Raw genomic sequence first — 12942 nt, forward strand, 5'->3', positions numbered from 1 at the left:
CCGGGTATCGAGTCGGATCCCTCGGTAGGCCGAAAACCAGAAGGCTCTTCACGGTTGAAATAAGATATATTTGTTGGCGATCTTGTGATATCGAAAGAATACTGAGACGTGCCAAAGTTTACAGGCGGAAATGCCTAGCGTAAGCGAGTTCGTGCAAGGCCACAGGCTACGGAAGGAAGTGTGTCTTTGGTACATTTTAACAAACAAGAATCCCATTACGGTCAGAAGCATTCCAAAGACAGTGGCAATTGCACAACACAGCTTCCTGCATTTCCTGCTAGTTCTTCACCTACTTCTGCGAAATCGACAACACATACAATGGGTGATGCTAATGTTACAGCTCCCTTAAGTTTAGTTCCTAATTCCACCACTTCACCTATTTTGAAAACCACTGGTACAGGAAGACAAGTATATATTCACAAACGTTTTGTTGAACTCATCACTTAATCTTCTGTTATTTCCTGTGGTGCGGGTAAATGCCTGTTTACTGGCAGGAATGCTAATAACATATCTTTGCAAACAACTTTCAAGGACAAAACATTTCGTGTGTACTAACAGTAACTGTACCACTAGACAAGCCCTTACTTTTAATCTTGAAGTCTAGAGGAAAAGAGGCAGGCCGAAGAAAATAAGAGGTCGGGGAGGAGTGTGCTGGAGGGCGGCCTATGCTCCTCCACGGTGGGTAACAGGCGCACGTAAGGAATAGCATCATTTTATGCTGTCCGGTGCTACCTTGAAGTTTCGGCCCGGACTACCGAATACAACTATCGAACTTAATCTTTCTCACTACGTCGTTGACGCCACCATGTGTAGATGAATATTCGTTAGTGAAGAGAACTCATTTGTGGTTGTTGTCCCAGAGAGCAGCTTACAAGTAACACTCATTTAATATCAACTGCAATCACTTTGTTATATTATATACTGTTCAAATTATAACTGTAATTTGTTGTCGTTTCGCTATACTCACAGACAGACACTCCAGTTTGTAGTTCTGATTCTCTCTGGTATATCATTGGTAAATTTTCGTATTGTTATATCTCGAATGAGCTCTTCCGCTGGGATCCATCACACGACTCTCAGGTCAGTATGTTTCTGAACAGTGAAATGTTAAATATTACTCACTCAACAGTTTGTACACCTGGTTGACCGATACACTGCTCAATTCACTTGCAATCACCATTAAGAACTGTCACATTCTAAATAACTCAGATGGCTTTTGGGGGTCATTAAGTTCTAAGTTATCCAGTCAATTTTCTATTCCTCTAAGCATCGTGATGACGTCAGATTATAGTAATATAGATACTGATAGGTGATTAGCAATTTTAATTCAGATGTATCTGCTTTTCATTCATGGATGGAAATTGACAACAAAGGTCTACTAATGGGACACTTCCGCAGTTGCGTTGTTTAAGATATTCTATAAGTACTTTGAACCGCTCCACTAAGTAATGTCTTCCGAACATACAACCGGCAGTTTTCTAGTAGTCATTTTTGGTATTAGTATAAAGAATATTGTGAATTTATAGAAAAAAGTTATTCTTACTTGGGATATCACTAACTTAGAGTGCAGTCTCTTATGTCTGACCTTTCCAATAGCTTACTGAATTCATGGACGGTTGCATTCATAGTTAGCTTCCGATATTTCGTAATACATCAGATTTTTGATGTAACAATATTTCTGTGAGAAACAAACAGAATGTTTTAAGAGCGAGCAGCTTTTAAAGGAAGTAAGATTTTTATCAATGTACATCAGCTAATCCTTGAGAATAACTGTTCTGGAATCTTGATCACATTCGTCTCTGTGTTCCTTTTTCATCAGAAAATTCCATGAGAATTGTCACATCATAGCAATTCCACAACAGTAGATTAGGTCTTCCTTTATGGTAAAAAATATAAGTTTACCGAAGCTGATCATGGACTTCAATCCAATAATGGTGATGACTTTACAAACATTCCATGCTTTTTCTATAACACCTTTTTGGTGGGGTGGACCTCCAATCCAGTCAAGCCAGAATTCAAGAATGAAGAGTTTCGAAGACGAGTGGCATAACTTACCCAGTGGTGATCTGTTGTCGATATGTGAGCGAGGGCCTTCAGCTAGAATATGCCCAACAAAACAAATGAGGTCAGCATCAATCTTGAAGAACTACAGAACTATGGATTTTCGGAATTTACTAACCACTTCTCAAGCATGATGTTAGGGAAACACTGTCTGATAACTCTTTAGAGTGTCATAATAGGACTTGGCAACCAGGCGATTCTGTTCACTCAATATCTCTCCATACAGTGTTTAATCATGGTTAATGTTGTTCTCAAAGGCAGACATCAAAGGGAAACAACAAACAAATGATACGACTTTGCCCACAAGTGTGATCAATTTCCGAACACTTTATTCACTTTTATTTTCACGACCGCACAACATAATTTAAGTCCAACGAATTAATAAAACTGTTGCTCCCCACAATGAAACGTTGAAAAGAAAAGTTTACTCGCAAATAATGAAGGAAAGTTCGTCAAACTCCCTCTGTATTCGTCGTGTTCTCTTACTTAAACATTGCACATTATTTCTTGACCACATTTCAATTCCACCCCTCTATTATTTTTTATTTTTTGAAATAGTAAGAAGTACAATTTGATCCCATACTGATTACTACTCTGTGTATAAACAAATTTTTGATTTTGATTCCTCGGGTAGACATTGGATATTGGATCGATGTCTTCTGAGGTCATGATCAGTGTTTATTTTGAGATATTTCGTTACTTCGTATAATTTTATTGCCTAGTTCTGTTCTACAGGTATTTCATCCAGACGTTATATAAATTCATTCCATATAATTTTGTTGTTGACATTCAGGTTTAAGTATGAATGCCACTTTTTTCATCTATTTTCTAAGTTTAAAACCCTACAACTAACCTGATCTTTTAGGTGTATTTAACTCTTTCACCTGATAAACACTGGTCTATTTTTCGGAAATTCAAGTCTTTAGCTAATGTATGTATATGTGGGTCATTATACAGGTTGTCTCTTACTTTCCGTTGATGGATATAATCGCTAACCAACATAGATTCTGTTTTTATTACACTTCATGAGTGTCGGTCTCTCAGTACTTTACCGTTAATGTGCACGTACTAAAAAGTCGGGAGGGTATGTTTAATCTTCATAATCATGATCCCAAACGTCTATGGCTTAGTGCTAATTTTCAAAAACTTGTCTATTATTTTTAATTGTCAGAATGTGCTTTAGTAAAATCATCTTCATAATTTTTCTGCCAGTCACTCATAGTAATTGAGCGTTTGTTGCTGTTCTCCACTGAAGCTCAGTTAGTTTTCTAACACAGAGGTAAAATCTCTTTTGGCGTAACCAAACTTGCTCAAACTTCCAAGAACAGTACTACTAACTACACAAACTAATCATACATTAACCTCAATGCATTAAAATCTCTCTATTCTATCCATGTAACCGAAAATACTATTTGCTTTCAAGCCGTGAGAAAAGCGACTTTTAATTCATATTAAATTGGTTACTGCATTCCATGTTACAATCTTTTTATCTCTGGATAATGAATTGTAAAATAAATTGCAAAGTACGGTTTAGTTCAACCATAATTTAGTCAGTCCAGTAATAAAATGATTTTTAGCTAGTTAACACAATGGGAGCCGTAGCCAGGCCGACCACGCTTTCCGACATATATCCGTCATCCAGTTTCCTATTGGCCAACCACTAGCGAATCGTTTTATGCAATGCAATAAACCTATTCAGACTTGTAATTAGTATTTAATTTTTCTGTTTTAATACGTATTATAGTTCGACTCACGGTCAAGGAGATATGAAAGTTTTGAATTATCACTGGATAACTGATCCTTCTTCAAATTAATTTTAGGGTATAATAGACTGAAGACACTAGTAAACTCTTGATACGAATGAAATATAGTGAAGAGGATTAAATCTGACATGAGTTTCAGCAAATGGCGGTTTATATACATCCCTCGGATTATAGATAAATAGGATGCTAGAGATCAATTTGCATTTACATGTTAAACCCAACGATGAGTGAAAAGTCCTGACATCATGGTGACCAGTGGTAATGGCCCTTAGAAATTGAAAAAACCAAAGGATGGTGTAATCCAAAAGTGATTAAACGTTTTGGGTTCTCAGATAGTCTTAATTTAAAAACTAGTTACCTAAAAAGTTATTGAGAGACAAAATAGTCACTCATTATTTTTAAGCACTTCAGGTTGTGGAGTATGGTGACGAAACTTTTGACTGTAGTTTTAGTAATCATCCAGTTCTCTGCCACCCGGCCATAGGTTACAAGAGACATTAATGTTACCCTTCAATATTTGATTGAGCTTGTGGGTATTTTAACATACCTTCCTTTCTCATTTGGCGACTAAAAAGATCTATAAAGATTTCCCATAAAGTTTTACTTGCAGTTATAGTTTCCCCTAAACTAAATTGTTTTCGATTGATATGTTTTAGATATGTCGTCTGGGGACAGCAGTTCACAACATAAAGAGAGTTTAATGCATGAGATCAATGCATTATTTGCTCCGCCAACAAATGAATCATACGGTAAAAAGGGTTCACTCGGTATTGTAAGTTTTTTGTAGTCTTCTTACCTACATATAAATATTAAACTGTTATTAGCCTTCTTTTCGTCGGGCAAGAAAAAATAATGAATCAACGACAAACAGTTCGGAGACGAATAGTTCCAGTTTAGAGCACTACCAACTACCAAATACATCTGCAAAAAACGATCCATTTTGGAGGAAACCTCGTGCCAATTGTCATGAATATTGTGATAGTTGTGGCTGTATTGAAGGCGAAAGACTTGTCTGCGATCGATGTCCAGCCAGTTTTCACCTTGAATGTCTTGATCCACCATTAGATCCGGATGAAGCACCTGTTGGTGTCTGGTTTTGTCATCGATGTTCAATGGTGTTGAAAGTACGTCAACTTGGACTTTATATTTGTCAATCAAATATTTACTTTGTTCATTGACAGTTGAACGATGAGCCTAAGTTGATAAATTTTATTCATTTAACATAAAACGTCTGGTTTTACGTTAATTCTATGTTTTTTTAATTTGACTACTTTATTTTATTAGAGTATTTGTAAATAACCGTAGTTTCAAGTTCATGTATATAGAATATTGCTAGCCCTTGAAAGTCATATAAATTATGTGTAGGCAATTTGTTTCTACACAAAGACTGCATGGTGACATACTTGTTGCCAGAAACGATCGTAACCTCTAGTGTGCGAAGTGTCATGGAAATCTAATGTGATTTATCAGCTGTTTAGCAGTCTCTAACATCCAATTGTTTTTCGGCTAGTATCTGACTATAATGATACTTACTTACTTACACCTGTTACCCCTCGTGGAGGAGCATAGGCCGCTCACAAGCATTTTCCATCCAAATCTGTCCTGAGCCTTCCTTTCCAGTTCTTTCCAGTTGTTATTCATCCTTTTCATATCTGCTTCTATTCCTCGATGTAATGTGTTCTTTGGCCTTCCTCTTTTCTGCTTCCCTTCCGGATTCCAAGTTAGGGATTGCCTTGTAATGCACTATAATGATAGCCATTCTCAAATTTAATTTCCTTGAGTACCTATTTAATTTAACAAAAATCAGGTAAAGTACCTTGAAATTCTTTTTCATTAGTTTCCCTTCTCTGTGTGTTGAAATTTAAAGTTTACAGCTTTTCGTGTATCATGTTTGTTCCAGGTCTTACGTTGCTCGTAACTGAATGTCTATAGAGTATCAAATCGTCTATTCAAATAGTTAGAGTTAACAGAAAGGTCTTTCAATTGAATTCATCCTATTAGCGTTTTCTTTTTACAAATATGCTGATTCAAAAATAACACATATTTACCAGCTGATATTTTCATTCATTTCTAAATTTATTTATTCGTTCCCTTTTTAATACATAACAGGATGAAGAAGATAAAACTTCAACATCAAGTAGTCAGACAACTATAGCCACAGATACAGGTTCTTCACGTTCTGGCAAAAGTGGACACAAACGCCAAGATCAAGCATCATCATCATCGGTTGGAACTGCAACAGCAGCAACAGTTGGACCATCGAATTCCACTTCTACGTCTTCCATCAGTAATAACAACAATAATAATAGTCATTCTCATCAACAAACTCCACTGCAACAATTTATCCAATCACAAACCAGCAGACGTCATTATACATTCCGTTCGACATCTAACGAAAACTATTGTTTGGATATGAATAAACTATCGAGTAGTCGTTCTAGTACTTGGGGTGATTCAGCTTATGTTGCTGATATCGAAGAATCTGAGCTAAGAGCATTATGGAAAGTAATTGAATATGCAAAATATCAAAACCCAAAAGAATATGATCTACCGAAAGACTTATTACCTGGTGTTAAACTTCCTGGTAGGTATAAACGTCGATGGATCTTTTCAATAAAAATCAACACACGATATTCATAATGATATCATTTTAGGAAGTTTAGTGCAAAGCTAACTTATGTTATTTTAAGTGAACTCCTACTCCCAGCGACACATTTGTCTAATCTCCATACGTTTTGTTTAAAGTATTTCTACAAGTTATCGGAAGTTAGAATTTTTACCCATTTTTTTTCATTTAATCCTTTACTAGAATTGTATACATAAACAATTTTCCCAATTTCAGTTCATCAATCATTATCATGGTAGAGAATTGGTCGGTTGAGTGGCAAATAAGATCGAACACGCTAGCACAGGAGATCCACAATAACCCTGGTTTTGTACCGTTCTTAGAGACTTCAATACCACCACTAAAATAAATTGATTTACTTGAAAAGATCCATCCCCATAAATAGCCTCCAATATTTCATGAATTTTTCAGAAGTCTCTCTTCCAGGCGTCACCTTAAACCTCAATAGTTTAGTTGAATTATTTATGAACAAATCTCAAGTAGTCTAGGTTTAATTTTGTATTTGATCTTGTATATCTACAATAGATTGAGTATTCAAACAGGAACGAAACAATTTTACAAGCAATAGCATCATGGTTGATAACTTAGCAACTAAACTATTTAACTGTATATCAATCTTGTTCAAATCTATTTATTTATGGAATTACAAAAAAGTATATCATCACTATACTGGTGGTTCACTACAAAAGTCCTCGTGCTTGTTTTAGATTTTCTTTTGTAACCTGTAGATAGACATATCCAACTACAATAAATATAAAAAGCTATGCTACATGAAGTGTATTCCTTTTTGATTCCACTTACTGACTACTATGTATTGTGAAATAATTAATTGTAGTTCTGATCTAACATAGCTTTCAATTGAATAGTTAGGTAATTGTGACTGGTATATTTCACGTAATCATTCATATTTGGTCTAATAGCTACTATTGGTGACATGAACAATCCAAAATTCTATCCGTTATCACATAGACTACCTTCATTTTAAAACATTATATATGTTTTAATGTACAATAGTGTAGAGTAATCTGATTATCGCCAAATAACTGTCTATTAGATATTTGTTTACTATTGGCTTAACTTGATTTATGTCATTGTTAGATAGGATTTTGATTATCCCGTTTTTGATAACCTTGATTCACTTTTGATCAGTCTTCGTTCAAACATATGCATCCTGTGTAAATTGCTTCAATATAACTGTTTTTCACGTTTTCATAGAATAGATGCATTCATAGCTAATAGTAGGTCCCAGTCAGTCAGTCAGCTACAACGTAGGACTAGGCACATATATGCATCGGTCCAAGTTGCCATACCTCGTTAGCACAACAAGATCAACACCGAATTCATAGAAATAGTTAATTTAGTGGTGGTAGTATATAAAAGATAGGTTGTATATAAGGATGTAGTATAGGAAGGAAGAACGTTATGAAGCAATTTTAATCTCAAGGTTTAAGGGAAGATAAAGAGTGTATACACCTAGTAGGTCCTAGGATGCGTGTTTCATCCTATATGCAACCCATCACCTGGATATACGTACATCCCAGTGCTGATGTTCACACTGGGATTTAAACAATATGCTAATTCAAGTTCCTTCTAATAATCATATAAATGTCGCATCCATATCACAGGTAAGTAGCTGTCTGGACTCGGTAGCTCAGTAAATAATGCATTGGGTTTTTAAAGCGAAATATACTGGTTCCGAGTTCTGATACTGACACAAACACCGATTATATGCTTTCTCGCTAAATACAAATCCACCTATTCTACGTAAATTGGTTCTCGATTTCTTCGAAGCTAAGGAAGAGATTAATACATTACTTATCTTGTTCGTCTGTTTTGTTTTGTTTTTCAATTACCTTTTAAGGTTCATATAAAACACCAACAGAACGCAAAAATAAAAGTATCATCGAATTAGAGAATGGTCTTATTCCACAACCTGTAAGACGTTGTTATGTTTGTGTTCGGTAAGCTAAAAAATCATTTTTATGATTATAGATGTATGCGTGACATATCACTCTTAAATGATTTGATTGCTGAATACTATCACAAGTTGTTTTTGTTTAAATTTATGACTGTTTGATTTCAAATATGTCAGAGCTTATGTAGCTTAATCTAAGTTAAGCTTTAACAACCAATGTGTTTTTAAACTTTTATTATTTTATTTATTTAAACACATAAATATTGTACAAGGAAGCACCAGACATATATGCGCTACACCAATCTCATTTGATTCATGTGAGGACTGTGATACTGCCCGGGTACTCAAACCGAAATAGGTGGTTTTCTTAGGGGGGGCGCACCCGGAGCCGTTAACCTAAAGGTTTGATCCACAAGGCAGTGGAGCATCGTAAGGAGATGCAGTTCCATGGTTGCCGGTGACCAACGATTGGTTCATACGCCATTTTTTCCATTTGGATACTGGGGCCCATGTGAACCATTGGTTTTGAATCAAGGTTTTCCAACTCCCCTAGGTGGACTTGTGTGGCAGAGGCTATATATTGGCGTTGCCATGTGAGAGCATTTGGAGAGGGAGAGTGGACTCTTCCCAGTCTCGGCCGTACCAGGGCATTTGGGAGCGTTGGTAGTATATGAAAGCTAGGTTGTATATAAAGATATGATAACACTTAAACTAATCACAATATTCTTAATATTCATAGTTATACCCTGGAAATTTGTCGTTAGGGCCAAATGAATTAACCTTTGATAGATCCGAGTTAATCTGGGACTTAAGCCTATTCGAACAATCAGAAAACCAAAAAAATATGAATTAAGGATTCATGATAAATGCTGGGATTAGAATTTAAGCTTTAGGATTATACTTTATATATCCAACTATTCATCCAATCAATTTTTCAATTTATTTATTTTTATTTATTTTTCAGAACATGTTTCTATGCTCCATTGTTACCATGTGATTATTGTTCAGCATGCTTTCATTTAGAATGTTTAAATCCACCATTATCTCATTATCCACCACGTTCAGATCGATGGATGTGTCCAAATCATACAGAGCACACAACTGAACGTTATCTAGCTCGTTCAATACGACTCACTGAACGTATGCAAATTTGGACTAAATTATATTCATTAAGTAATGAGAATAATTATTGTGAACAACAATCTATTGATGAAGTGGATGAAATAACAAAAATACTTGAACATATACCGCCATATGAATTAACTTATACACCAGATGAAGAAAGTTCCATACTTTCTGATTTAATGCGTACTATTCAACGAAGTAGAAATGAACAACAACAACAACAACATCAGATGTCGTCATCAGATTTATCCAATACAGCAATGTCAAGTATTTTCGATTCCATACTATATAGTACTAATAATACTACTACTATCAAAGATAAACAACATATATTGTCCAATCGTCATTTATGGCGTTTAAATCGTGAATTAGCAGCAAAATCTAGAAATAATCATAATTATTATAATAAACAGATAAGAATTGTGGTAAGTATGTAGTAAGTATCTTACAGCTTTATATGTATATGTTTGTTGGATGATGCTCTATAGCTCTATATCAAAATACACAAGGTTGTATATTTGGCTTTGAGTTACACTTGTGTTTACTGTAACAGCTAGTGATACTAGGCGAACCGGATTAGGTGTCACAAAATCAAGAATCTGCTATTAGTCTGACGTTTAAACCGGGTTGATATAGAGAATCCACCTAGGGAAGTTGGAAAACCCTGATTCCAAACCAGTGGTGAACATGGGCTCTAGGATTCTGAGGGAACAAATGGCATATGAACCTATTGTTGGTCACCGGCTACCATGGGACTGCATCTCTCAATGTTGCTCTACTGCCTTGTGGATTACACCTGTAAGTCGAAGGCTCGGGGTGTGATTCCCTAAGAAAATCAGTAAGGGTCAGGGTAATTTTTGCTCTAGTTTTGAATTTGTTGGTTACTTCTTTGCACCCTACATTAAATAACTGAAAATACCGTCACATAAATATAACAAACCGACAGTCCTTGTTTATCTAAACATCAAGGCTTTCTCGTATTCGATGAGCAGAACCATGATTCAAAATTGTCTATTAAAGGCAAGTAAGTTTCTGAAAAGCCAAATAAAATTTAAGAAACCCCCATTGTTGGTAATAAATTTTAACTTTAGTCAGTTTCAAAAAGTGTTCCGGATATTTCGGGTAATCATCTCAGTGCTTCTCCACCGTTGCTGCTATCTTGACTTGGTGGATGGATTCGCCTATTGTGATGAACCAATCAGGCTATACTGGTTGGAACAATCGTTCCTGAAGGTCCTAACATGCCAGGCAGGTTGGTTGGAGATTGGTAAGACTAACAGCGGAAAACTCAAGATCCGAGGGCGAAATTGTACTATTGAATGTATAGATGTGTGTTTCCTTCAGACAACCAGCATGACAGCGATGCCGCCATCCCACAGAGGAAGGGTGGGGTTAGAAAAGGTCGTCCATAGATATACACATCTCGCCTTGTCCCGCGGACTTCCGTCTCCGGCGGTAAGGTCTCAACGAGTACGGAGCTAACACGAGAATTACCCACAAGAAGGTCGTATGCGACCGGAATCAAGCAGTTGTTCCTTGGGCACTGTGGTCATGCTCTCAGGTCACTAAAACCAACTCGTACCTAATTTCCTTTTCAGGTACTTTTAGGAGGATCCTTCCACGGTGTGGGTAACCAAGAAGTGAAGACCGTCCTCATACTTCTAACAGCTCTCAAGATCACTGTATTCACAATCAATTTCCCTCTTCAATTTCTATTATTCCTCCTACATCGACTTTCAACTTTCAACTTCCTCTTTTGACTTCCTCCTGAAGTGTCACTATGGCCAACTATTCTAGTACGCAAAACACTGTCCCAGGTCTACTGAAATCATCCTGTGATAACTATAGAGGGATTAGTTCTACTAATGTAGCATCCAAAATACTAGTCACTATTTGTCGGACACCTAGCAAAGACTCATGAACTGAAAATACGAGAAAACCAGGCTAACTTTAGACCTAGTTGTGGTTTCGTTGGCGTCATATTAATCGTTCATCAGATTTTAAAACAAAGGCATGCTTATCGGCGTCCGACAATGATAGTTGTTTTACTTGAAAGCAGCGTTTGACTCTGTAGACCGAGAAGTTTTGTGGCGGTGTCTATCATTGAAAGGTGTACATGAGAAGTACATAAACCTTGTGAAGGTTCTTTACTCGAACACTACTAGTCGAGTGAGAGCTTATGGCACACTGTCATGTGATTTTACAACCTCAAGTGGTGTCCGGCAAGGTTGTCCACTATCTCCATTTTTGTTTAACTTCATCATAGACCTACTGCTGGAAATAAATTTCTCGTCGTCCGAGTCTTTGGGGATCGGTCTTCTACCAGAAGGTCCACTTATAGACTTAGAATACGCAGATGACATAGTCCTGTTTGGTGAAGACGCTGACAAAATGCAGAGTCTTCTGTTAGCACTGAGTAATAATGCCAGGATGTTTGGGATGCGTTTCTCCCCATCTAAATGTAAATTGTTGCTTCAGGACTAGCCTACGTCAACACCTAAACTAAGAATAGGGAGTGAAGTAGTCGAACGCGTTAACAACTTCACTTATCTCAGAAGTCTGATCAACCCTAATGGGTTGGTGACTGACGAAATATCTGCATAGCTGCAGTAAGCCCGTTTGGCTTTTGTCAATTTACGTCACCTATGGTGAAAGGGAGATATCCGTCTATCAATTAAGGAACGAGTATACTGCGCGGTAGTTTGTTGTGTTCTACTTTACAGCTGCGAAACGTGGCCATTAAGAGTAAAAGATACTCGTAAGCTACTAGTATTCGACCACAGATGTCTTATAAATATTGCTCGTATCTGCTGGGATCACCGGGTAAGTAATAGTGAGGTTAAACGTAGAGTCAGTTGATGAGGTTGTGAATCTTCATCGACTGAATTGTTGGGCCACGTGTTACGTAAGATAAACACCGATTACCACGATGCGCTATGCTGACTAGTATTGGAGATGGTTGGAAGAAAGTTAGGGGCAGCCAAACCAAAACGTGGTATCAGTGCTTGAATACACTAACTTCTAGTCTGCGCCATGTTGGTAGGTGCAGACTACTTGGTTGCTGTCCCAGTGACTATCGTAACCAATGGTTGGAGACTCTAGGTGACATTGCTCAGAATGGATCACAATGGCGTAGGTGTATACATTCTCTGTCTTCCCGTAAACTGTGAGATTTAAATTGTTTTATATCCTTCTACCAACTAATTCTTTCTTCCTGTATTATATCTTTATAAATGACGACCATCAATTTCAGATAATCGAATAGACTTAATCTTACTGACTTTATGGTGAGGGTGAGATATAGTTACTGTCATGGTAAATGTCTAATTCTTGTCGTTAAAATTTGACTACAAACTAGGTTTTCTCTTACATATCACTGAAATGAAATCGAAATAATTAACAGGTGCAAAACAAGTGCAGTATTTCTTCTATTTGTTTAGTTTACATCTAGA

The 12942-nt window shown here is 36.7% G+C and overlaps 1 protein-coding gene across 1 annotated transcript in view; it reads left to right on the forward strand.

Moving 5' to 3' along the window:
- Nucleotides 1-4482: 4482 nt before the first annotated feature.
- Nucleotides 4483-12942, forward strand: part of Smp_094380 (putative fyve-containing) — a gene marked incomplete at both ends in the record, with an annotated part of 15899 nt that continues 7439 nt past the window's right edge. Inside the window, 5 exons of the mRNA XM_018795294.1 lie at nt 4483-4596; nt 4649-4948; nt 5934-6408; nt 8312-8411; nt 9330-9915. Coding sequence (XP_018649621.1) covers nt 4483-4596; nt 4649-4948; nt 5934-6408; nt 8312-8411; nt 9330-9915 — 1575 coding nt within the window. The remainder of the gene's footprint in view (nt 4597-4648; nt 4949-5933; nt 6409-8311; nt 8412-9329; nt 9916-12942) is intronic.

Source organism: Schistosoma mansoni, chromosome 2 (assembly GCF_000237925.1).
Source record: "Schistosoma mansoni strain Puerto Rico chromosome 2, complete genome".
NCBI lineage: Eukaryota > Metazoa > Platyhelminthes > Trematoda > Strigeidida > Schistosomatidae > Schistosoma > Schistosoma mansoni.